This window comes from Mchenga conophoros, linkage group LG7 (assembly GCF_057382185.1).
Source record: "Mchenga conophoros isolate Kocher_MC1m ecotype Shallow Benthic linkage group LG7, M_conophoros_male_GT1.1, whole genome shotgun sequence".
NCBI lineage: Eukaryota > Metazoa > Chordata > Actinopteri > Cichliformes > Cichlidae > Mchenga > Mchenga conophoros.
The window spans coordinates 34,985,598-35,012,775 of NC_140532.1; the positions used below are offsets into that span (position 1 = coordinate 34,985,598).

General features: G+C 39.8%; 1 protein-coding gene across 1 annotated transcript in view; it reads left to right on the forward strand.

Annotated features, from left to right (window-relative positions):
* The window catches only part of LOC146570543 (uncharacterized), a 119,141-nt gene that overhangs the window by 72,543 nt on the left and 19,420 nt on the right, over positions 1-27,178 (forward strand). The window contains exons 20-43 of the mRNA XM_085279032.1: positions 1,061-1,105; positions 1,214-1,267; positions 1,394-1,438; positions 3,314-3,367; positions 3,848-3,892; positions 3,971-4,024; positions 4,768-4,875; positions 5,179-5,232; positions 5,583-5,636; positions 5,745-5,789; positions 7,073-7,126; positions 7,793-7,837; positions 11,840-11,893; positions 12,605-12,658; positions 12,754-12,807; positions 19,007-19,060; positions 19,344-19,397; positions 20,937-20,981; positions 23,101-23,145; positions 23,999-24,106; positions 24,257-24,310; positions 24,411-24,464; positions 25,289-25,342; positions 26,392-26,499. Coding sequence (XP_085135158.1) covers positions 1,061-1,105; positions 1,214-1,267; positions 1,394-1,438; positions 3,314-3,367; positions 3,848-3,892; positions 3,971-4,024; positions 4,768-4,875; positions 5,179-5,232; positions 5,583-5,636; positions 5,745-5,789; positions 7,073-7,126; positions 7,793-7,837; positions 11,840-11,893; positions 12,605-12,658; positions 12,754-12,807; positions 19,007-19,060; positions 19,344-19,397; positions 20,937-20,981; positions 23,101-23,145; positions 23,999-24,106; positions 24,257-24,310; positions 24,411-24,464; positions 25,289-25,342; positions 26,392-26,499 — 1,395 coding nt within the window. The remainder of the gene's footprint in view (positions 1-1,060; positions 1,106-1,213; positions 1,268-1,393; positions 1,439-3,313; positions 3,368-3,847; positions 3,893-3,970; positions 4,025-4,767; positions 4,876-5,178; positions 5,233-5,582; positions 5,637-5,744; positions 5,790-7,072; positions 7,127-7,792; positions 7,838-11,839; positions 11,894-12,604; positions 12,659-12,753; positions 12,808-19,006; positions 19,061-19,343; positions 19,398-20,936; positions 20,982-23,100; positions 23,146-23,998; positions 24,107-24,256; positions 24,311-24,410; positions 24,465-25,288; positions 25,343-26,391; positions 26,500-27,178) is intronic.

The window sequence follows — 27,178 nt, forward strand, 5'->3', positions numbered from 1 at the left end:
CATGAAAAAAACAAATATTGTGACCATGCAGAATGAACCTTGTTGCTCTGAAGACAAGAACCAGGTCTGCAGCCACTTACAGTGAGTTGCCATCTTCCAAATACCTTTGATTCATGGTGATAAAAAGCAATAATATGCAGTCAGTCTGCTGTCAGTATGTGATCACAGTTGCTTGAAGACAGGTTACCTCAAACCAGGCGACCTGTACGACTGCCGTGTGATCAACAGTGGTCATCTAGAGGTTGAGGGTGTTGCACAGTTTGTTGGGAACAAATTGGTTGCTGCAGCTGCTGTCGATCACCGAATGTCCTATTTTTATTCTAGTGTGACTGAGCTATTAGAGAAATTTCCCCCCTACACAGTATACTGGAAATTAATACCAGTTGTCTTGTGCTTGCCCCCCCTCCAAAAAGGAAAAAGAAAAAATTCTCCAGCAATCTCTCTTTGCAGAAATCATGACCTAGTTCTCAAAAATATCTCCATAGTTTGTTGTGAGCAGTTTCATGTAGGGACATTTTCCTTTCCACTGAACCACACCCAGCAACTGTTTCCTCTGTGTAAAAGAACATCATGGCTAGAGCCTCATGTTTGTGTCAGCATGACAGGCTGTAAACACTGATGGTACTCCCCTCACTTGATGATGCAGTGTTTTGGATTATTGGACGTAAACTGCAGAAAGAGAACTGACATTTCTGCTGATTTTCACCCATTTTTTTAGGTTATTTTGCTAGGGCTGGGTGCTTGAAGGAGTTAGTTATAAAGGGATGTCACTTTGAGTACCACATGGCAACTGCTGTATACATAATGGATGTTTTCAACAGAAGGGAGACATCTCTACAGCCAACCCCAAAAATGTGGGTTGTGACACTAAAACAGTTTAGATGGAGATAATTAGAGCACAGTATCCAAATATGTAACAATAATTTGGAGTGAAATGTTCCTCTGTAATAAAGGAAATGTAAATGTACTGGTCTGATGCTTTATGTGTGACGTCAGTCTAAGCCCAGACTTAGTTAACAGGTTGCATCCCGCCTGTGTGTGAACTCTTTATTTATTTCAGGGGGACATTGGACCTGCTGGCAGTGATGGCCTTAAAGGCCCACAGGTATAAGCTTTGCTTGGTTATGTATATGCTGCAGATAATCAGCTGTTTGGAAATGTTTAGACACTGTGTTTGACAGAAAATGTTTCACCTGCCTTTGCTTTTGTGTAGGGGCCTCCAGGTCTCGAGGGACAGATTGGACCTCCGGGACTCCGAGGACCGCAAGTGAGTAGAGTTCAAGGCAAGACTGTTGATGGAAGCTTTTAAGTTCAGTTGAGTTGCTGCTCCTTTCACTCAGCTGTCAGTGAAATGAAGTACAAGAGGTTAATGCCAGTCTGTCCATTTTAACAGGGGCATCTAGGATTGACGGGTTCTCCTGGCCCCAAAGGAGATCCTGTAAGTTTGTTCACTTTTTCTGGTTTGGTATTTTCATTTAATAGTTTAGCTGAAAAAACAAAGTTAAGTAGCAGCGTATTAAAGGGGTATTTCATTGTTTTAGTTGATTGTCTTTCCTTTATTCTTAACCCTTAGTAATGCCATAAGGGTTGATAAAACAGGGTCAATGTTTTTTCATATGTGTCTCTTCTTAGTGTAATTGTGTGAGAGAGAAACATGGGAGGAAGAGATGAAAGAATGGAGAGGCCAAAGCTGAAAACTATTTGGTTTCATGACATCATTATTAGCTTTAATTCATATATAGCCAGTAGCTCTTTTTTTTTTTATAACATATTAGGCTGTTTAAAGGGATAATGCATTAATTTTATCTCACAATGACAATGCAGTTGATTATATTACTCCTAGATGTCTATATAATGTCTATGCACAACACAAGAAAGTGTGGCGGTGAACCTCGTGTGCACATCCCAGTTCTGCACAGGATACATTTTTGTTTTCTTTGATCTTAGTTCTTCTACAAGGTGTGATTAAAACATTCTGCTCCATAACCAGACCAGCTCCATAAAGATCAAAAACCTATCTGATTTTAATTTGTCCAATTTCACGTTCATGGTCATCTTCTCATGCACATCTGGACGTTCATTTAGCACAGCTCTCATTTTTAGATCTCTCAGTAGAGCTCCAGCAAGGCCCCGTAAGGGGCTAAACCTCCTCCAGGGTGTATGATGTAGCAGATTACAGAGAGCCAAACGTGGGGAGTGGTGGTGAACAAAGACTGTGTTTGTGTGGACAAAAAGCTTCAACGTTTTTTTTTAATGTTCTCTGAGCCGGTGAGAGATGGCAAGCTGGAATGCACTGGTATCCCATCAAATGCCTCAAGTCATTGCAGTAGATAGAATGCTGACAGCATGACTCTGTGGGAAGAATTCCTGGTGCACAATCAGATAGATGCTGAAAAAAGTTATGAACATGCTCCTTGTCTCGCCTCTCACCTAACACTCTGCCTTTGAGTTGGAAAGTAGTGTTGACTCTTCATGTAAAAACTGCTTGGTTGTAGCTGGAGGTTCCCATAACCTACAAAGATCCTTACATGAAATTCTGTCAGTGTGAAACAGAATTTGACGTTTTCTCTGTTCAAGTTTGAGGCCCATGTTGAAATCACAGAGCACGAAATCCAAGTTGTCAGAAAAGAACATCCAAAGAAATGATCCGCATGTTTGATTTGGCAAATATTTTTACACTGGATGCCCTTCTTATTTATCCGGGCTTGGGACTGGCACTAGGCATACATTGCCTTGCGACCCCACCCCCATGGCCGGATTAGGAAAGAACACCCAGGGAATAATCTGAAAGATTGTCACGCTGAAAGCTGACTGGACATGCCCTAAGAGATGACCTTGAATGTGAGATGAGCCAAATTTTGATCAGGAAAGATTTTTATATTTTTAGAAGTCTGTTTTGTGAGTCTCTTTTTGGAGCGCTCCCCTTGAGGTGTGTCATGAAGATCCTTCACGGTAGGGAAGAGCGAATGATTTCCAGGTGATGGGAGGAGAGAGGTCTCTAGGAAAGATAAGTTAGCAGTAGACACCTGGTGCTTTTCATTTTGTTTCCAGCTTTTCATCGTGAGAAACAAACCAACTACTTCATTTTTATCTGTTAAGTCTTACGTTTGGTGGGAGTCTCCAACTGTTTTGCATTTTAATTTCAAGTGTTTTAAATATGTTTTTTAGTTGATATCATATTAAAACAGCATGCATATTATAGTTTCTATGTATGCTTAATGTGCATGATAATAAGTTTACAATAGTGTACAAACAATCACAGGAAAAAAACCCAAACTGAATTTTAATGTTTCTTGTTTCCTTTTTATGTCAGGGGCCTGTGGGGCCTGTGGGGGCCCGGGGGGATCCCGGCTCAGAGGGACCTATGGTGAGCAAACACTGTAACAGCCATTACATCATTACATTACAGTTATAAACCTGCATGTATAAATACTGAGCAGACAGAATGTTACAAAGAGATCACTGAGTTCACTCTCAGTTGTTTGTGGTGCTTTTGTTTTCTTTTTTCCTGTAACTTTTGTCATCACAGCAGCTCTACTTCAGTTTACACTTGCAGCTTATAAAAAGTGTTTTTCACGGGTTGTCTAAAAGTGCTACAGAGAGGGGAAACAACGCTGCAGCCTCACAGTGCCATCTACTGGCTGTGATGGCTCATTACTGGATCCTGCTTATTAGCTCTTCACGTTCTTTTCATTTAGACGTCGCCATCTTCTGATTGTATAAAACTATGTTCTTAGCAGTAGTCTGCTTCTGAATCATTGACTAATGTGATTTGTGTGGTATAATTTTACATTCCCCACATTAAAACAATAAAAGTTTCTTTTCCTTTTTTTTTTTAAATTGACAGGGTGCACCAGGGAGAAAGGGTGATGTGGGTTTTCCTGGAAGAACGGTAGGTGCTCTTGACGAACATATTTACAGCACAACATGCTCGACTGAGCCTTTCCTTTAAACATTTTTTCCCTCACAGGGTAACAGAGGACCAGACGGGGAAAAGGGTGATCCAGGAGCTAAAGGCGACAGAGTATGAACCTGAACCTTGTTTGTTGACACTGACAGACTGATAAAGCCTGTAATGATGTGCCTTCCTTGTCTGTAAAGTTTGTTTTTAACTAATGATCATTGTTTGAAATTAGTTTGAACTGTACGGCAGATACAGTGCAAATGAAAAAGTTACACCTATAAAAGGCAAAACTCTGCGGCCCTTTCTGGTCCCCTCCACAGAGTTACTATTCTGACCATTTACATTGTTTCTCTAGTCTTTTGATGTTTTGTCACGTCGGCTTATAGATTTCAGCAGATGTAAGTTGTCTCACTCAGACAGCTGCCGTATGCTCGTCTGTGCCCGGTGCCACCCTCTATTACACTGATCCCATCTAATAGCACTGTGACTGTCACATTATCACTTCTCATATTAGCCGTGATTAAAAATTCATTGCCAGCAGCTGTTTATTGCATTTTTTTTTCACCGGGAACCCTAATAATATGAGAACTTTTGGGACGTTTGTCATGTTAGCGGTGAGACCTCACATATGTGTACTTCCTAGGGATAGATGACATTCACTCAAAGAAATTGATGCTTTTATCATTTTGCTTCTAATTTATGTCAAATTAATTTGTGGTAGCAGGAAAGAACCCATCACACTCAGCCAGTGTGCTTCCAAAAATGTCAAAGGTCTCCTATAACATCTCATTTGCTGTAAAGTCAGTGTGTGAGTAAGAAAAAAGATCTAGATTTAATAACAAACTGAACTTCTTTTTTTTCAGGGTATTCAGGGGGCAACAGGCATTAGCGGTCCTCAGGGCGAGAGGGGCCTCGTTGGATTCCCTGGTTTCCCAGGAGCCAAAGGCCAGCCCGGCCCTAAAGGCACTGAGGTACAGTGTGTAGCACTGTGGTTAAACCTATTCATGGAGATCCCAGTGTGATACAGAAGCTGTGTGCAAATTCAGCTCTGGCAGAAAAGTCAGTCCTGAGTTTCAACAATCTCGAGTTAACCTCCAGAAAAATAAACTTTTTCATGATACAGTTCAAAAGACTCATAATAAACACAATAAACTATGTGGTATGGTGTTTGCCACAGCTTAATATTGTATAACATGCTCTTTTATCTGGAAGCATGCCTTTTGAGAATGAAAAAATGAGATGCGCTTCACTGACTTTATATATTTTCCACTCAGGGCATCGATGGCGAAACTGGCCTCCAGGGAAAACAGGGCAGCCGTGGGTTAAAGGTCAGTGATGATTTATGTGTCTGAACACCACAAAATGTCAGATGACTTCATATGTTGTTCCAAATGTCCAATTTAACTACGTAACAGAACTTCCAGTGACCTCCTGAATGTAAATTTGGTGTCACATGCTCACATCCTTCATTCCACACAATCAGTCACTAATGTAGTTTCACCACCATATAACAGCATAGCTAACGAAAAACAGAAATATGACTTATTTCTGTTCTTGTCTTTTTGTGTAATAAAAATATAATCTGTGATTTTAATATGATTTAGATACAATTGCCACAATGCTGACGTTGTGGACAGCTGATTGAGATGAGTCATTGTAGTCACTAATATCTTTAAAGGGAAACAGAGGACCAGATGGATGTGATGGCAAACCAGGACCCAGGGGGAACAAGGTATTGAACTCCAAAAGATGTTTGAATACACACTTTTTTTGTTACCAAGTTCATATATATGTCAATATTAATTCATTCATATTAATCTGCTCCTTTTGTTTTCCCCAGGGTTTGACCGGACAAAGAGGTCATCCTGGCCAACCAGGCCCACCGGTAAACTTATATTGTAGCTATGGTTAGAGTAAGATTTGGCAGCTGGGGGAACGCTAAGATCTGGTGTAGCATTTCAGGGTAGGGAAAAAAATCACTTGGAAGTAAGGCATGTAAAAATTTAGATTTATTTCATTTCAATTTCAGTTTTATTTTATAGCACCAAATCACAACAACAGTGAACAAGGCGCTTTATATTGTAAGGTAAAGACCCTACAGCTGACATGTGCTGCTGCTATTTTGCTGTGAGGTTTACAGGTGTTGTGGAGTTACCTTTAACCTTTAAATAAATAAATATGATGTTAAATATGACTGTGGTGTGATTGAGACACGGCCAATCCATAGATTGGTGTTCAAAGCCATCTTTATTTTACTCGACTGCAGCTGGCAGCCACACACATCACACCACGTTCACAACTTTTACAACTCTCTCCCCAAACTCTGATTCCCCGTGTTTAACAGGGCGGGTGTGATTGCAGATGCCGTGCAGGTGTGTCTGCACAGCACCGCAGTCCACGCCCCACCACAATGACAAACCTGAACAAACTTCAATTTGTTTCCAAGTCATTTCATAAATTTAAAAAAAAAAAAAATCTTTAGTGGATTTATATGTGATGTGTTGCTATCTTATTAAAAGAAAATCTAGCATGATTAAGAAGCTTTAAATTTAGGTTTATTAAAACCTGAGCAGTCCTTTTGACACGAGCTTCTCTACGTTTAGCTTGCACACTCATTGTGGTGCAAACTGGACAGATATTTTTTCAAATATTCGAATCGTTTATTAGAGAACTCGGCTAGGATGGGATCATTTTCTGAGTACTGACCAAGTATGCCGTCAGCTGGAGGCACCTCCAAGCTGCAGCAATCAAAACATTAATTCTCTTGACAGTATTATGTATTAAACTGCTTGTCAGATTTGATGATTCAAAACTGCAAATGCCAGAATGCAGTTCCAGGTCATTCTGGTTCACTTTAACCCCTGGTTAAATGTTCAAATTGCAAAAATAAATAACTTGTATATTTATTACAAGTATAAGCCCTCAGTAGATACATAGTTGCAGTTGATATGTTTATAAACTGTATATTTATCATATAATCTGTATCTAAATTTCATTACAGTCCTCCATACAAGAATTGATTTACATTATTTTAAAAATGTTTTAGCATTAGAGGATTACTGAATTTAATTAGTCAAATATACTTATACAGTAAACACATATTCTTTTGTACTGTTCAGTAATATCCGGCTGAGCTACAGTTATGTGTTTCTCTCCATCTCCTTTCAGGGTTTGCCGGGGCCACCTGGAACAGAGGGAGCAGAAGGAAAGCCTGGTACACAGGTTCCCATTCTCTATCATATTTCAATCCCATCACCTGAAAATGCTGCGTGTGTGTTTGTGTGTGTCTGCATTTCACGTACTCCTGTCTCGTTCTGTATTGCAACAGCATGTACTGTATTATTCAGTGAAATACTTAAATATATGAACTCATTTCACAAACATTTTATCACTTGGGTTTAGACCCAGTGTTGTCTTTTATAGGGAAGAGACACGACAATGCACATCGTGCACTTTACAACTGTGTGACTGCTGAATACAGGTTTTAAGTAGTGATGATGGATTTGCCCTCAAACTGTCAAAACTGACTCCCAAGCTGAGGGGAAGGTGTCTAATAATTGTTGGTTTAAACAGCAGGAGGCAGTCTTTGTACAGCACGGTAGTACTGAAGGAAATAACTCCCTGTCTTGTTTGCTAATCTCTCCAACTGATCCCATGTAAAACATGTATTTGATTGTAATGTACACAAGAGCTACACAGCAACACATTTGGCTCATTATAATCAGTATTTTAATTTCTGTATTTAGTGTAACGGCTTATTTTTTTCAGAAAATGTGTAGGAGTTCATGATTAACGATGCGTATAATTAAGAGACTGAACACTTGTACTTTTAATGACCTCTGCTGCCGGGAAAATTTGCATTGTTGGTATTTTCTGTCTCTGTTTCAGGGTCCCTCAGGTGCAGCTGGTGTTGCTGGTACTAAAGGGCCGATGGTAAGGCCGTTAGCCGCAGGATGACCTCAGCAGTACATGACATCATTCCTTAAACCTTGCATTGTTGGCTTTTTGCCACATCCTCCAGGGTTCAGCAGAATAAAAACACATTATTACCATTTTTACAAGGCAGCTCAGGATAAAATTACAGATGGTTCTATAAATTCATGAGAAGGCAACAAACACTTAAAAAAGTGAAGTTTTAACAAGACAGAACAGCGCTCGCTACCGGCCCGTTAAACATATCAGCTGTGTTGACTTAAAGTTTTCAGCGCTGCATTGGCTGGTCTGAGTAAGTATATTCGTGTATGTATCACAAGGATAATTACACATAGTTAATGTAATAAATACTCACTCTTTTGCAAATGTTTCTGGACTCACTGAACCAATAGGTGGTTGTTGGACATTTTCCAAAGCCATGGACATAACAAAAGCTTATCTTATGTAAAGTGGGATAGACCCGAGATTAACTTCTCAGCGTGACTTGGAGCACAGGATACCTTTGATTGTCATGTGATCTGGTAAATACAGTGGGGCAAAAAAGTATTTAGTCAGCCACCGATTGTGCAAGTTCCCCCACCTAAAATGATGACAGAGGTCAGTAATTTGCACCAGAGGTACACTTCAACTGTGAGAGACAGAATGTGAAAAAAAAAATCCATGAATCCACATGGTAGGATTTGTAAAGAATTTATTCGTAAATCAGGGTGGAAAATAAATATTTGGTCAATAACAAAAATACAACTCAATACTTTGTAACATAACCTTTGTTGGCAATAACAGAGGTCAAACGTTTACTATAGGTCTTTACCAGGTTTGCACACACAGTAGCTGGTATTTTGGCCCATTCCTCCATGCAGATCTTCTCGAGAGCAGTGATGTTTTGGGGCTGTCGCCGAGCAACACGGACTTTCAACTCCCGCCACAGATTTCCTATGGGGTTGAGGTCTGGAGACTGGCTAGGCCACTCCAGGACTTTCAAATGCTTCTTACGAAGCCACTCCTTTGTTGCCCGGGCGGTGTGTTTTGGATCATTGTCATGTTGGAAGACCCAGCTTCGTTTCATCTTCAAAGTTCTCACTGATGGAAGGAGGTTTTGGCTCAAAATCTCACGATACATGGCCCCATTCATTCTGTCCTTAACACGGATCAGTCGTCCTGTCCCCTTGGCAGAAAAACAGCCCCATAGCATGATGTTTCCACCCCCATGCTTCACAGTAGGTATGGTGTTCTTGGGATGCAACTCAGTATTCTTCTTCCTCCAAACACGACGAGTTGAGTTTATACCAAAAAGTTCTACTTTGGTTTCATCTGACCACATGACATTCTCCCAATCCTCTGCTGTATCATCCATGTGCTCTCTGGCAAACTTCAGACGGGCCTGGACATGCACTGGCTTCAGCAGCGGAACACGTCTGGCACTGCGGGATTTGATTCCCTGCCGTTGTAGTGTGTTACTGATGGTGACCTTTGTTACTTTGGTCCCAGCTCTCTGCAGGTCATTCACCAGGTCCCCCCGTGTGGTTCTGGGATCTTTGCTCACCGTTCTCATGATCATTTTGACCCCACGGGATGAGATCTTGCGTGGAGCCCCAGATCGAGGGAGATTATCAGTGGTCTTGTATGTCTTCCATTTTCTGATGATTGCTCCCACAGTTGATTTTTTCACACCAAGCTGCTTGCCTATTGTAGATTCACTCTTCCCAGTCTGGTGCAGGTCTACAATACTTTTCCTGGTGTCCTTCGAAAGCTCTTTGGTCTTGGCCATGGCGGAGTTTGGAGTCTGACTGTTTGAGGCTGTGGACAGGTGTCTTTTATACAGATGATGAGTTCAAACAGGTGCCATTCATACAGGTAACGAGTGGGGGACAGAAAAGCTTCTTACAGAAGACGTTACAGGTCTGTGAGAGCCAGAGATTTTCCTTGTTTGAGGTGACCAAATACTTATTTTCCACCCTGATTTACGAATAAATTCTTTACAAATCCTACCATGTGGATTCATGGATTTTTTTTTCACATTCTGTCTCTCACAGTTGAAGTGTACCTCTGGTGCAAATTACTGACCTCTGTCATCATTTTAAGTGGGGGAACTTGCACAATCGGTGGCTGACTAAATACTTTTTTGCCCCACTGTATGTTATTGGGTAACCTTAAAGCTTTAAAGCAATTTGTGATGACCAAGTTGCTTCTAGTGTGTCAGTCAATAGAAATAGAAAACATTCAGTCTGTATTCCATTTAGTCTCAAAAACACCTCAAGTATAAACTGTATGTAAGCAGACATCAACTCTGAAAAGTCGATGTGGAAGAGCCTTCAACATGCATTCTTTCTAATGGTCAACAGGAGGCAAATCTGGCTGGAAAAAAAAGGGGCAGATAATATAAAAGTATATGCTGCTCACTTTATGACCTCATTAATCAGTTTCCTTCCTGAGTTTATAGTCTCAGTTAGGGCTGTGCATAGGCAATAACAATATCTTAAAATTAAACGATAATTTTTTGTGTCTGTAATTCACACAACTGCTTTTTTGCTTTTGAACACTCATGATGTTTTCTTGCACTTCTGTTTTTATTATTTAATTAAAATAAACACTATAAAATGAAGTTATAAATACATTTAGCTGATGGTATTTTTTATACATAGTGCAACAATAATCATGAGGTGAGAATGTAATTTAATATTGTGAAAGCCCAGTCTCAGTCACTGGTTTTAAGTTTTCGTCAAGGCAGAACGTCGTGAAAAATTATGAAGCATAATTCCCCTCATATTACATTTGCCTTGGGGAAAACCTAAATTTTTGTTCATGCCTAACAAAATTATTGTGAGAGTGTCCAATGAACTTGCATTTTTGTTGCCTCTGAAATGGTTGTTTCAAAGACAGGTACCAGGTCTTTAACCACTCATTGTCAGTTGTCTTCTTTGAAATGAGCTTGGTGGTGCACATGATGATAAATCAGCAGTGAGATGGAGCCAGTCTGCTGTCAATTTGCTATCAGTATGTGAATGAATGGGGTCAACTTAGCAATTACATGCAATCTGTATAAGATAAAAAGGCCAAAAAAAAGATATTGTCATCTGCATACACAAACAGAAGGATGCTGTGGGATGGCGATTTAACAGCAAAGTTGCACATGTGCACATACACTCTACAACCTTACTTTTATGAAGGACTATAAAGAGAATACAACCAGTTGGCAACCAGTTAATTCATCCCCTATTGCAAAGCAGTGCATACACCGGAAACTGGTGTTGGCAGTCTGTCTACATTTATAAATTAGAGGATGATTATTTGCAAATCGGGCAGTTGTTGCCTTAACACTGTTGCCTCACAGCAAGAAGGTCCTGAGTTCAGTTCCACCATCAGGGAGGGGTCTTTTCTGTGGAGTTTGCATGTTCGCCTCGTGTTTGCTTGGGTTCTCCCCAGGTACTCTGGCTTCCTCCCACTGTCCAAAGACATGCAGTTAGTGGGGATAGGTAATTAGAAACTCTAAATTGCCCATAGTTGTAAATGTGAGTGTGAATGGTTGTCTGTGTATATGTGTTAGTCCTGCGACAGACTGGCGACCTGTCCAGGGTGTACCCTGTCTCTTGCCCTAAGACAGCTGGGATAGGCTCCAGCACCCCCCACGACCCTGAAAAGGAGAGAAAAGCAAGTTTGGGGAAGAATTTTCCCCAAACCTTTCCTACAAAATTAGAATTTTCTAAAATGTTTATACTGTACTTATCTTAAATGTACTTTAAGATACGATTTTCCGAGCACAAGAAAGCTGCCAATCAGCTGAGAAAACATGAATCATCTCATGAATCCCTTTTAATGCAACTGCCAAGAAACAATTAAATCCTGTATTCAGCAATCATTAGCAAAATGCTGAATCAGCCAATTTAGACTAATAGTATAACAGCTCACTGCACATTATTTTGTGTTTGCACTTTTATAGGTCATCAGTGCAGTTCTCCTTGGTTCTTTGCCCATTCTTCATTACGTCTTCTCCTTCCTATTTAGGGGTTTCAAGGAATTCCCGGAGTGAGAGGAACTGATGGTGCACCAGGTTCTGCGGTATGCCTTTGTTTTTATTTCATTTTGAGAGACAGAGCACTGTACCTGTGTAGCGTGTAGAGCAAGGGTCCCCAATCCCAGTCCACGAGGGCCGGTGTCCCTGCAGGTTTTAGATGTGCCCTTGATCCATCACAGCTGATTTGAATAGATAAATTACCTTCTCGACATGTCCTGAAGTTCTCCAGAGGCCTGGTAATGAACTAATCATGTGATTCAGGTGTGTTGACCCAGGGTGAGATCTAAAACCTGCAGGGACACCGGCCCTTGTGGACTGAGATTGGGGACCCCTGGTGTAGAGGCTTGATAGCCTGGAAAGACTTTGTCATTGAAAGGATATAGCTCAAAAACTGTATGAAGGTATTATCTAATCCCTTGGTTTTTCATGTAAAGTGCACCTATTGTGCTCATTTCAGGTCCATTTTTTTATTCTTAGACTCTACTATAGCTGCTTTGCATAATTATTGGGATGATATTCAAACTAAGCTTAATATATTGCAGTGATATTGAGTAGCTGGTATAATTTCCTGAGAAACAGGAAATAACTGTGTTTGCAAAAATGTCCTAAATTTTACCCTGCAAGATCAGCAGCATCCTTGTTTTTAATGTTACTGTTGTAATGAAGGTCATGACATGTAAATCTGACTGGCTGATAAGATAAACATTTTCTACCACGTCTTAGTTTTGATAGATTCCTTGTTGTTGACATATCAGGGGCCAACGGGGAAGACGGGGCCTCCAGGCTCACCAGGACCCCCAGGAGAAAGGGTGAGGCTGCAAATAGTAGTCATGACCTCTGTGATATCTGTCTACAGAGAAGTTTTGTTTTAATGTTTTTTTGTGTTTTTAATGTGTTTCTTCAGGGCTTCACAGGGAAGCCAGGGTTTGAGGGACCTCAGGGCCCTGTAGGCATGTATGTAAGTGATTCTTCTGCTGCAAGGAATCCGCCTGCATTACATTTCAAAACAAAATGTATGTACATACAGTATATAAGCAGCACAAGTTTAGCATAACAACTAGTAAAAGTAGTCAGTAAAATTTATTTATATAGTACTTTTTAAAACAGGAAGTTATTTCAAAGTGCTTCACTTGGGAATAAAAGCATATCAATCGAAACAATAAAACAGTATAAAGAGGGTATAGTAACATATCCAATAAAAGAGTATACTACACATGAATATTACATAAATGCCTGTCTAAGCAGATGTGTTTTGAGCTGTTCCACAGTATTGGAGCCAGGGGTTGAAAAGCGTAATCCCCCTTTGTTTTCAAACGGGCCTGTGGAATGGTTAGAAGACCACTATCAGTGGATCTAAAGATCCGGTTTGGAGAGTAGGGTTGGAGAAGCTCAGTGATATAGGTGGGGGCCTCACCTTGTAGGGACATGAATGTAAGAGTAAAACTGATATCTATACCCAACCGGAAGCCAGTGCAAGGATTTTAACACAGGGGTGATATGGGAGAATTTATGACTGTGGGAGCCCTGCTGCGGCATTTTGGTCTGCTTGGAGGTGATTTAGGGAAACCTTAGGCAGACAAGAAAAGAGTACGTTACGTTAGTAATCTAAACAAGAGGAGATGAAGGCATGGACAAGTATCTCCAGTTTGCCTTTGGATACAATAGTCCTGAGTTTGGCAATGTTTCTTAAATGAAAAAAGCAGGAGCGGGTCACAGAGTTGATATGAGCGTCAAAAGACAGAGGTTCTGAGCAGTAGCTTTTATTGAGGATGAAAAGGACACAGACATTGACTAATTTGGGGCTTGATGCTCTCTGGGGCAATGATCAATCATTCAGTCTTGTCTGCATTCATCTGCAAGAAATTGTTTGTCATCCAACCATTAATCTCTTTAAGACAGTCCATTAGAGGGAATAATTTGTCTAATTCCCAGGGTTTAAAGGAGATGTATAATTGGATATCATTTGCATACAGGTGGTAGGAAATAATTTTGAAGCTACTAATGATACGGCCTTAATGAAGGATATATAATGAAAACAATAGGGGGCTTAGAACCGAACCTTGCAGAACTCCCCATGACAATTTAGCTACAACTGAGCAAAGGTTTCCCACCGAAACTATGAATGTTCTATCTGCCAGAAATGAGGCAAAACAGATCCAGATATCCCCACCATATGATTTAAGCGGTGAATTAAGATCTGATGATCAACGGTATTGAAGGCCGAGCTAAGGTCCAATAGGACAAGGATTGAGCAATCGCCTCTGTCCGCGGCCATCAAAAGGTCATTTGTGACTTTGAGGAGAGCAGTTTCTGTGGACTGTGACTTTCTGAATCCCGACTGAAGGTCATCAAGAATGTTATGTTTCTCCAGTGCCTTCTTTACTTGGGACCAAACAACCTTTTCTAATATTTTAGAAATGAAAGGAAGTTTTGAGATGGGTCTGTAGCTTGACTGAAGAGTCGGATCCAGGTTCGGCTTTTTCAGCAGAGGTTGAATAACACTCTGTTTAAAGCACCTGGGGACAGAGCCAGACAGTAGGGAACAGTTTATCCGTGTGACCACAGAGGGCCCAATGGTGTCAAAAACTTTGCAAAATAAAGAAGTAGGTAGGACATTGAGGGTTTCATTTGGATCAGTATTTCTTTTAGATCTTCTAAAGAAACTGGGTGAAGGGATTCCATAATTACAGGGTGTGGAAGATCGTGGTTGAAGGGACTATCTGAGGGAGCTGAGTTTCCTCTTAGGTTACTGATTTTGTCTTGGAAAAATCTTAGAAAGTCATTGCAGTCCTTATCTGAAATGACAGGTGTACACGGAGTTTGGGAGAGACTATGTTACTTACTGTACTGTGAACCTTAGGATTTCTTTTTCCTACTGCAAGTCGTTTAGTGAAATAAGTGGCTCTTGCATCTTTCACCATGTAGTTGAAGGTAGATAATAGTTATTTTAGGTGGAGCTTATGAACCTCAAGTTTTGTGGCTTTCCACAGGCGCTCAGTTTTACGGCAAATTCGCCTAAAGCTGCAAATAGCTTCTGTGAACCAGGGCAGGGATTTGGTAGTGCCGCTTTTCCTGATTTTAAGAGGAGCAACTTTATCTAGAATATTTTGACATTGCGAATTAAAGGGTCAGTAATTAATCGTGAATGCTTCACATGAACAGAGGGCAGTGTGTCAGAAATAAAGGAGAGATCAAATAAAAGATATTTATGATCACTAATAAAAATGTCCTCACGACAAACTGGACCGATATCCAGACCCAGTGATAGAATCAAATCTAAGGTGTGGCCACCGCTGTGTGTTGGCCCAGTTACGTGTTGGGTAAAGTTAAAGGAGTCTAAAGGACTAAGAAATTCAGAAGCAGTGTGGCATGATTTGTCATCAACATGGACATTAATATCCCCCAGCAGAAAGATTTTATTCAGCTTGATGGTGGAGGATAGAAAGTCAACTAAGAAACTCCTCGCTAGTGCCAGTGGTCTATAGATTGAGATCACATGCAAGGCTGGACTGGGACAAAAAATCGGCCCGGGCATTTTGACTAGAGACCGGCCCACCAGGATAAATGTGACGTCATTCAGGGGTAAAACGCAAAGGATTCTGGGAACTTGTGGCAAGCGGTACTAGCGCACGCAGGCTTTCAATTGAACTCAGTTACACAGCGATAAAAAGAAACCCAAAAAATGCCAAGAAGCTGTTGTATTATTATTAACTGCAATAGCCGGTCGCATGACAGCCACAGGAAGCCGACGGGTAAAGAGATCGTTTTTTTATTTTTATCGGATTACGTCGTTGAAGAGAAATTTTTTAAGCCATGTTTCCGAAGTAAGAGCCGACGGATGGTCTGGATATACCAAATATAACGTCTCAGAACACTCCAGCTCACATGTTAGTCTGTTCCAAGCATTCCCACAAAGGTCAGAGTTTTGTAGTAGTTAATACGTCATGTTTCTTAACATAATTGGTGATATAGGTTACAAGCAAGTCTGGCGCTGAACAGAAATTGTCGCGCTATGCTCCTTTATTTATTGTGCATAAATAGTAAATTGTCCTGACACAATATTGCGTTTCGCTTCTGTTATTACCATGGTACACTGACAAAAACATAAACTTTTATTCACAAGATAAAACAGTTGTTTTGTATCACTAATTGTCCAGTGCGATTACAGCATACAATATTATTGTCACTGCTACATTTCTGTAATGAACCAGAGATTATTTCCACTGCTAATTAATTACCGTTGAGCTCAAAGGTTATATTAATAAACGGTTAACGAATGTGTATTTATGATGACGATTTGTGAGACTGGTAAACTTACCTTTGTTCGTACGATGGTCTTTCGTTCTACACGGTGCATTTCAAGGTCCTGCACCCATCCGTCGGTAAACTGTACCTGGGCTTGTTGCAGTGACCTGAAGTTACTAAACTTCATGAGTGTATGCACTCACTCCAAGAACCGTGTAATTATAAATCTGCGCGTGGTGAAAGTTTGGCAGCACGCTGACGTCTTTTGTCCACTCATAAGGGTCTGACCCTTTCACTCCTTTGATTTTTCCTCGTATCTTTTCTTTGTCTTTTCGTCGAGTCTGTCTTTGTACGGACCGGCATTATTCTCCTTTTGTTTTGTACATTCCTTTTTTGTGCGGCAAAGAAAAACAAGAAGGTATTGGAACCGGAGAATGAACGTTTTGCGGTGCTGCAAATGCTTGCGTTTGATGCGGTACTTGGATTGTTTTGCCACGAGTTCCCGGCATGCAATGCGCGAAAGTCACGTGATCGCTAAACAAGGGGGGGGGGTGCATCCGGCCTCCTCGGCTGTAATTGGTCCAGCCCAGAGTCGATCATGACCAATTGGCCAATCCAACACCTTTCATTATATATACCCTTCCTAAAGAAAAAAAAAATCCATCGGCCCACCGGGCAAATGCCCGGTACGCCCGATGGCCAGTCCAGCTATGATCACATGGAAGGGATTATTCCTGTTTATCTTCATCATCTGAATCTCAACAGAATTAAAAGAAGAGGTCTTCACCAGATGACAGAAAAAGGAGTTTCTAGCAATAACAACCAGCCCACCTCCACATCCTGAAATCAATGGTGTGGTCAGACAAATACAGACAAATCTGCAGGGCCCAGTTCATTGAAATGAGGAAATTCCATATTTCGCTGCCAAGTTTCCGATAGGAATAAAAAATCCAGGTTATTCCAGGTTATTCCTAATAAAAACAAAGGACAAATGCCTTGTTTGAGATTAAACGACAATTTAATAGGGTCATCTTAATCAGCGAGGCTGAAACATCTGTGGTTAGATCCTGAGAGGCTTGGCGCAGGTTTGCCCTGCACGATCCCCGGGACTTCTTACCTTTTATCGTAAGCCGCGGTACAGTAAAGCGGTATTCCTATATTTCCATAATCTCACTTGGATGCCCGCTCTCCTTCCTCGCTTCCTCCGGCAACTTTTTGTCGAGGAATGGCAGCTCCGGTTTCTGCCTGACACAAGCAACCTTGGGAGGTTATGGGCATCAGCTTATCACCCAAGTGGTGGAGGGAAGCCTCCAAAGTGTTTCTCATTTTTATCCGTCAACTCCATTGCTGATTTGATCCGAAATAAGGTATTTCGATCATAAACGTAGGTAGCTGTAATCTCATCCACAAACAGCAGCAGAATAGGTAATACAACACAAAACAAGAATAGAGACCCTGACAGCGGTATTGCCGATCTGAAGGTGACTGGCTTGGCTCTGAAGTATATTCAGTCTGTTACGTAAGGCCCAAAATGGCCTCCGTACAAGAAAGTAGTAGCTCTAATATTGACCAGTAACGAACCACCACACGCACACTGTAATGGGTTACACAAGATTTATTTGTTCTTTCTCCGGGAAAAACTACTGGCTGAAGACACAACTCTGGCCAGGAATACAAGGCCCAAAGCCACCGCGGTCAGGACAGGGGAAAGGTGGTCAAAGGAGCCATCCACCTTTTCAGGCCTGACTTCATCAAGGCTGGGTCTCCACATCACATCCTGGGAGCTGAGAACTTCCCCAAAACTGGTCCAGTTTCCTTGTCAGGGGCACAGAGAGTCTCCAGTCCAGTGTTTGTTTTCCTGCCTCCCAGCACATCCACTCACATCCCAATAAGAATGAGTCCTCCCTCCAACATCCTCAGATTATTTTAAAAGCAAAACCAGGCCAGGTTAAAAATCTTTTCCGTTAAAATGTGCACACTTCATTCTGGATCTTCGAGGCTTCCCGCTACACCAGTGTCCTACTAAAAAAAAAAACAACGACAACACCTACTTCCTGTTTCCTCTCCCCTTTATAGAAAAGGGCTCCAATCCTCCCCAATCAGCTGCTCCCTGTATTCAACTCCAAATAGCTGGCAGCTGGATTAGAGTAGAATCTCCACTCCCACATGGGTGTGGCCCACACCTCACATCAAACACAAAGAAACACCAAAGCATGCAATTAATACAAAACAAAATCTAAAGTAATGCCAACCCAAAAGCTTAGTGGGGGATTCTCTCCATCCTTTTCCACCATGCTATACTCTGTAACAAGTCTTTTTAGTGTATTTTATAGCTTTTCCAGAAAGAAAGAAAGAAATCTGTCGCCACGACTCTTTGACCTTACATTTTTAAAAGTAAATGTGTAAAATTACAGAAAACCATAATTTGACCGCTTTGGTGTAGCATGAATAGCCATGGTTGAGGTTTTATCAGTAGGAAAAGCTGTAAAACCTATGAACATACAATTAAAAATCCGAAATTTCTGTTCTCTTTCACATTTTACGAAGCCATACAATTAGTCAGATTGTAACCTTTGCTGGTCCAATTCTGGTCCCCAGGCCTTTTGTTTGATATAGTGGTTAAAATTGGTATTACATGAGAATACAGCTCGGCCCTAGTTGGACTTCAGCTCATATCACTTGAACACAATACACAGATGTTTTGGGAAGAAAGTCACAGCTGTTGTGTCTAACAGCTTTTATTAGTTTTGAATGATTTCAAATATGCGCGTGAACATTGTAGTATATCCTGAAATAAAATAATTAATCTTTAAATAATTATGGTATGGCGCTAAAAGCCTACAAGAGCCTTCAGCTCCATATTTGCTGAAATGATAGTAGTAATAATGTCTTGTGTCTCCCTCTGTCATTAGGGTATCCCAGGAACTGTGGGAATGCGTGGGCCAACAGGTTTCACAGGACCGAGGGTAAGATCATCCTCCTGACATCTATCTCACCTTGTCCTTTTTCATATAGGAACTGGACGAAAGATGTTGTTGTACGTACATGAGTCGGTAAATTGTGTTAAAAGTGAGGGACTCAGCTATGAAAAGGGCAAGCGAAAGATTTTTGACTAGAATATTTTTGACATTTAGGTGAGTACAGAAATGTTCTGTTAAAGCTGTTAAAATCTTTTGATTGGAAGTAACTTTACAGCTTCAATTATCAGAAACAATCACAATAAAATTATTTTTCTTTTTTCTGCACCAGGGGGAGCCAGGTTTACGAGGATTACCCGGTCCTGTTGGGAAGCCTGGACCTCCAGTAAGTGTCTGCAGTTTATTTTTGCTTTTTTATTTCCTAACCTTTAACCCCTGGGAGCTATTTGGGGTATATGAGGGGTAGACTGAGTATTGTAAAGCAGATTAGATTAAAGCAGAAGAGATGGTGGGGTCACACCAAGAAGGGGCTGGTAAATAAAATAGACCGATGAAATGTGCAGCTGGTCTACAGGGACTGCCAGTATATGGAGGCAAACAAGTCAGAGTGATTGATTTTACTGAGAGCTCTGGAGGAAAATCTAATGGCGAAGTAAGTGATGTGGCAGGCTCAGCTGAAAGAGGACAAATAAATTGTTCCAATCACTGTCTTCGCGTCTGGCCACAACTGTACACATCAAATGCCAGCTTAATTCTTCAGATAGGTACTCCACTGATCTTCCCTGTTTATTGTTTTTTTCTGTAATGGTACAAAATAATTACCTCAACTTGACTCATATGTTTTTTTTTTCAGTTTTGGTTAAGTTGTGGGAGAAAAAACAAAATCTGTGCTGTTCTTGCCAAAGTTTGTTTACCCTATAAATCACTGTCGGTCTTTTTGTTGGTAGATTTAGGAATAAGAAGGTCCCTTGTGCATGGAAAGAGTTAGTTTTAAGTAGTGAAAGTGAGACTGTTTTTTGAAGCTGCCAGCACTCTATGCAGTGTCATTGGAGCCACTTTTTACTTACACAGATGGCTGCCCAACACTGCAGTGAAATCAATGTGTCATAGAAATAAGGCAGTTTGAGCTCAGTTTGAAAGCTAAATAATGTCTTAAACTCGTCATTGTTCCACATCACTGAAGGCATTTAAAGCTGCACTCATCATGGTAGAGAAAAACCCAGGTTAAGGTTCCAAAGATTATCAGGCATACAAATGTTAGTGTTTTATTCTCACTGAGAATAACAAAATACAAGTAAACAAACCAAGGGGATGTGTCAGACAGAAGATATTGTGTTTTTAGATAAGTTAAAAAAAGTTAACTTAAATTTTTAAACATGTGCTTTTAGGTCAATTACAGGTCATAAAATCATTAAAGATACTTAAAGAACTTAATATCTTTTAAGTGTGTTTAGTTTGTATTGGTGTTACACTAGCTTAGCTATGGTTAAAGATTCAGGACAGGTTGAAACTGAGTAACCTAAAACACATCTTTACAGCCAGAGATCACTAAAATTACAGTTTTAAAAAAAATCTTCATCTGCAGATAACAATTCATCTTTACAAATCAAGTAATAGAACTAGTACAATGTCAGTAAATCATAAGATTTTACAGCTTGTGTGAACTTTCTACAATTTTGGAGGAGTGCCCACATAAAAATGAATAAATAAATAAGATAAAATAACAATAATTAAATATAAATACATAAATAAGATCACACTGTTGATCACCTAAGACATCAGCAATATCCAGTTTTGTAGGTTTAACATATTTTACCCACTTATCCCATAGCTGATCAACCACAGAAAGCAACCAATGTGATGTGAGTGTTTTTTAAACATGCAGATATAAGGAGCATGATCTAACTCTGTTTCATTTTTTTAGGGTTTGCAAGGTCCTCCTGGAGAGAAGGGACCCCGGGGACCACAGGTGAGACAAATCCTCACAAGGTGGTTTATCTTATAATTTGGTTGTAAGTGTTAAGTTTCTGGTGTCTCTGTGAAATATCACTTTGAGAAACCATCACATTAAACATCATAATTTATAATAATAATAAACTGAAAATAAAAAAGGACACAAGATGAATAAGTATTTCTGCAAATGCAATTAAACCCTGATTTAAAAATCAGCCCAACAGTCAGAAATATCCTTCTTTTGTTTTCTTGCATTTGATGATGATAATTATGATGATGGTAAATGGCCTGTATTTGTATAGCGCTTTACTTAGTCCCTAAGGATCCCAAAGCGCTTTACACTACAATCAGTCATCCACCCATTCATTCACACACTGGTGATGGTAAGCTACATTGTAGCCACAGCTGATCTGGGGCGCACTGACAGAGGCGAGGCTGCTGGACACTGGCGCCACCGGGCCCTCTGACCACCACCAGTAGGCAAACATGACGTCTTTTAACTTCATAAGGCAAAGGCCTATTAACTTTTCATTAGTGATTATGATTATGACTACAGCTAGTTTGGTAGTTTGTCTTTGCCAGCATAAAATGGATTTGCTCAAATTGGACTGACCAATAGTCAGAGTTATAGGAAAGTCCAAGGAAGATTAAGATCTAAGTAGGAGAATTATAGATTTACACAAGTTAGGATGCTGTCTTGGAACCATTTTTAAACAGCTGCAGATTCCAAGCTCATTCATTCAAACAATTGTACACAGGTACAAGACATTTGGATTTGTCGCCATTTTGCTAAGGTCCAGAAGAAAAACCATATATCACCCTCAGATATAAAGAAAATTGTTTATGATTTTCAAGAAAACCCAGGAACAACCAACTGGAAAGTGCTGAAACACCAGCATCACTGTACACAGCCAGAGTTTTATTTTACTGAGATGGTGCTGACCAAGAAACAAGCCGCTGCTCCAAAATGAACTCATTCATGCTCAGCTTAAATTGAGCAGCTGCCACCATGGAAAATCCATTTGCCTTCTGGAGAAAAGTTTCATGGTCAGAGAAACAAAGATTGAGCTATTAGGCTCAATGACAAGAGGGAAGGTGAGGGTTTCAAAGCTAAGTGCTTTGTATCAACTGTCAAGTATGGTGATGATAGTATCATGCTGAAACTTGGACACAGTTAGCTGTTCCAACAGAAGAATGATCCAAAATTCATATCAAAACTCAGTTTGGAAAGCAGAATAACATTAAGCTTCTGGAATAGCTTTCCCAACGCCCCAACCTCAACCCTATTGAAAATTTATGAACAATGCTAAAAGAGGCATCCATGTCAGGAGACCAACCAATTTAAATGAACTCTACCAATTCTGCCAAGAAGAGTTGTCAAATATCCAGCCAGAGTTATACCAGAAACTGTTTTTTTGGGGGTTTTTTTCCCTTTTTTACCAGAAACTTGTTGATGGCTATCCAAAGGTTGAGGTACAAGTTACTAAGGAACATTTTACCAAGTACTGGAGGTGTACATGCTTTTGTTGTACAATGTGTTCACCTTGTTGGTGAACTATCGCCAGTCACTTTAACCATCGTCAATCCCTGACACCATCATCCATTGGCTCAACCCCTGCTGAGCAGAAGGACAACTTTGTCAGAGAAATAAAATGTTAAAAAATACCAAACGGCATCACAGGCTTACAGGCAATTTAGTTTAGTTTAGCAACAGCATTGTGATTCATCAAACAATACGTTGTATGCCTAAATTAGAATAAACTGAAAGCTAAAAAGAAGAAAAACATTCCAAAGAGCCTCACAGAATTGCAGTAAATATTTAAAGGCAATTCAGCATGAGCACTAGCATCATTAATCATTAAAATAGCCTGCTGCTAAATTGGGATGATCAGTGTGATAAGCTGAACAAAGCATGCCCAACAAGATTCGATTTACAGATATTTTGCTAATAGCATATTTACCAGAGCAAATGAAAAAACTGTCAGAGAGATAAAGTGAGGAAATATATTAAATAAGGTCGCAAACTGACAGTTTTAAAGGCAATTTAACATTATGCTAAAATTCTTTTCAGAGCCATCACAGCATGACTTTCAATTCTGTGTTTCAACAAGTTGAACTGTTGTTGTTTCTAACAGGGTCGTCTAGGAGATGACGGCCTCAAAGGGATACAGGGTCCACAAGTAAGTTTGAGTTAAATAAAGAAGATTGCACTCTGCATTTTCATTTGGGCAGATTGTGTTTGCCCAATCTCACTCACTGCTTTTTCCTTTATTTAACGTGGCATGTTTAGATTAGGTGTTGAAGAATATGTAGTTCTGCATGCTGTTGAAGGTCTGCCTAGAAAACAAAACCAGTCTGCAGTACTTACTATTCAATTCTATGTTTTTGCTGATTGTCCCGTCAGACTTGTTGATGAAGCTATTTTTGGTCAGGCTTGCTGTGACTCCCACAATAAGACAAAATAAAACTAATCATTTAAAGATCATCTAAAGCTCCACTGAATGAGATGCAGCTGTTGTAAGCTGTTACTGCAGGGAGGGAGCTGTCTTTCCATAAAACTGAGTATGCTGTATTTACATCACATAAATGGGTTTTAATTGATTCATTGTTGCTGATTTCCCTGCAACCCGTTCTTGTATTATATTACTCACAATCCATGAAACAATCATCACAAAATGAGTAAGTTACCAGTCATTTCATCATCGACGTGCTCCAGCGGTGCATAAAAACAGAAGAAGTGTTCATTTGCAATCGTTTGCATTTGTTAGACATGTATATAGGCAAACGGGCAAATATATTGGTTTAAAATCTCTTTAAATTAAAATTGATTGTATGTTATTGATGAATTGTACACATTAAAGAGAAAAAATGTGTTGTGATTAAATCACAGGATGTGCTTCAGGAAGTGTTTACTCCAAATTAATGAAAAAAATAATCAGTGAGCAAAATAGTGATTGTTTTTATATTAGACTTTAAAAAAATAACCTAATTGAAAAAGTTTCAATTTGTATTCTTTTTTCTGTCATTTTTAAGGGTCCTCCAGGTCTACCAGGTCCTGATGGGGCAATTGGAAAACCAGGACCAATGGGAAGCAAAGGGCCTCCAGGACCTCAGGGACCACAGGGGCAGGCAGGAATCCCAGTGAGTGGGTACCTACCATCGACTGCTGTTACCTCATGTTGCATGGAGAGATAAATGTCCATGTTATTTGTTTTTCAATACATGTAAAATCTACTGAATCATCACAAGAGTGCATAAAAGCTGACGTGCATGTCTGTTGGATCTGATCAGGGTCCGCAGGGTGCTGATGGATTATCAGGGGAACCGGGGGAAAGAGGACCTAAGGTAAATTACAGTAAACTTCAACAATTATGTAATGTAAATGTTTTATAATGACAATCTCTTATTTCTGCCTTCATTAATGTTCAAACACTGAAACTTCCAGGGTTTACCTGGATCACCTGGAGAAGCAGGCCCCATGGGACGACAAGGACAGCAGGTTGGTGGATTTTGTTGTGAAGCAATTAAAACTTCTTAGATCTGATTTCTTCACTTACCTCTCCTAACTGCTGGGCCTCTGAAGCCAGCTGATCAATACTTAAGGCACTTTTATCTAATCTTATGAACTTTTTCCTTATTCTGTATATTAGATTTAAAGAAAGTGTGTAGGAATTATTGACACCTGGTAGTAAGATTTGAGCTCAATTTTCTTTGCCTGTAACTGTGTTGAGTCAACATAATATCCATTGATGAGATAACTTGAGACAGATATTCTGTTTTGTTAAAAAGAAAATGTATTTTTGATTAGCAGAGAGATTTTCAGTCCAGAAAAGGTTACAATGTTTTGTGCGGTCACCAGCAACGATTTTGTTTTTGCTTTGTGCTTGTAATAAGTACAGTAAAATTAGCGTTCTCAAATTTCTCTTGCAACGTCACAACTTTAAACTGCCGTTGTTTTGTTGGTCCATTTTGTTGGAATAACTTGGCAGTGCACCATGGCAAGCTCCATGAAAGAGAACTAGCTTTTATATTATATATTATTATATAAAATGTACACTGATTAATTAAACACTAAGTCACATTCATGGTTCATGCTTGAGTAGCCATAATGACAGAGCCTACAATACAACCCTTATTGTAATTGTTCCATACTTTGAACATAAACTATGGTGTGATTAAGGCCCTGTTTAATGTTCATAAAGAAAATATTATTTTTAATTGGCTTTTTTAATTGCTCCCTTTTTTTTTTGCCACCAATTAGTTTTTTCTATTAGAATTTAAAGTTTTGCTGTTCTATAAAGCAGTTTTCACATTTTTCATCAGGGTCCTCCTGGCCACACAGGAATCGAGGGCCCACTTGGAAGGAAAGGAGACCAGGTCAGTGGTAACAGGACCAAAGTTGTATACCCGAAATTATAAACCTTGGACTCCATTATTGAGGAAACACTTGAAATAAAATGTCTTTATTCTCATAACAATGTCAGAGTCAGACTTGAAAAACACTTCTGTCCAATCAGAATTGTAAGTTACAGTGGTCCCTCGCTTTAACGTGGTTCACGTTTCGCAGCCTCGCTGTGTGTGTGTGCAGTTTTCAATGTTTTTTTTTCTTTACAGCGCATTGTGTTCTGCGTCCTGATTGGCTGTAGACCATTGTCAATCAATTTCGTGCCTTGTCTCCTGTACAGTACAGAATGCGTTCAGCTTGTCAAATTTACATAAATCTTCGATTGGTAGCAGTGTGACTCTGAAGTGCTGCACTGTATGTTTGTTTTCTCCCCGACAAACACAAAAATGTCGATGAAACGCCATCACCTGCGGGTGCCTTTTTTTTCCATTCTATAATACTGCACTTATTTTTCTATGAAGGTTTGAACTTTGAGAGTGTTTAAGCAAGAGAGAAAAGTGTGAAAATGTTCATGTCTGTCTGAGAAAAGTGTATAAAGTGTGTAGTGAGGAGTTTTACAGCCTTAAAACATCTGTAATAATTGTAAAAAATTAAGTTGGCTACTTCGCAGATTTCACCTATTGCGTGTTATTTTTGGAACGTAACTCCCACCATAAACGAGGGACCACTGTGCCTTGTATTAATCAGTGGCACAGATGAACATTTTCTTTAATTCTTTTATTGCAACAGAAATTAAATTCACAATAAATGTGACACCTCTGTAGCTGCAGCAATACTCAGCGCCTGTTCATTAAATGCTCCATGCTGAGCAACTTTAAGAAAATGGAACAGTCTGGTCTGGGTACAGGAACCTTAAATGTGGAAGTCATTAAACTACTTTTTCTTTTGGACCTCATGAAGCCAAGGAGACTTTGTTTAGTGATTTAGAACAGTCTGCAAGGGTACAAACGTTTGATAACTAACAACTTTTTAGCCTCCAAAAGCCTGATATCTGACTTTCCTACACTTTCCTGTTTGACAGGGGGATTTAGGACCTTGTGGGAAACCTGGTTCTAAAGGGCCACCAGGAGAGAGGGGACCTCAGGGGGGAAAAGGCCTACAAGGACCATCTGGACCAGTCGGTAAAGAGGTAAGTACAATTATCTTTTGTTTACTTAAATTATTTCAGGTGTTGAAACACATGTCCAGCTGCTGTCTCTTAAATAACAGAGTTGTTGTACTGGTGGTGATTCTTTTTTTCCAGAACCCCGTTTCCTTTATTGAATCCTACAAGCATCCTGTCCAGAGTGTATTGTTGTGCAACAGATGTGCTTTTAATTATTGGTAGAATTAAATTACTCTCAGCTGAAAATCTGAAGGTATTTGAGGTCCTTTGTTTTGTTTTTTGTTTTTTTTTTAAAGTATAAAATTGGTTTGAAAAGCATTAAACCCCCATTTGTGGTGCATAAAATGTGGAATTCCATTTTCCTGATACTGTGGTAATGACAGTACCTATTTCACATTTTTAAGGTTATGAAGTCTTGATTTTATGAAAGAGCAGAGAGAGACCATGTGGCTTGTAGTTTTTGTAATCATGTCAACAATGACATCTTTTTAAATCTACATTAACCCTGAAAGCACCACAAACAAAACAGGATGTGGCAAGATAAGTATCTTTTAATAATCTTTTTGTTGTCTGCAATACAACAGCGTTATTGTTTTTTAACAAAGTGAAGCCTGATATCTAGTTCAGCCAGCTCGAACTGTTTCCCACTCAAACCTCACTCTCCTTCCAGTTTGATGGTCTATTTAAGCAGAGAAAAATCTCC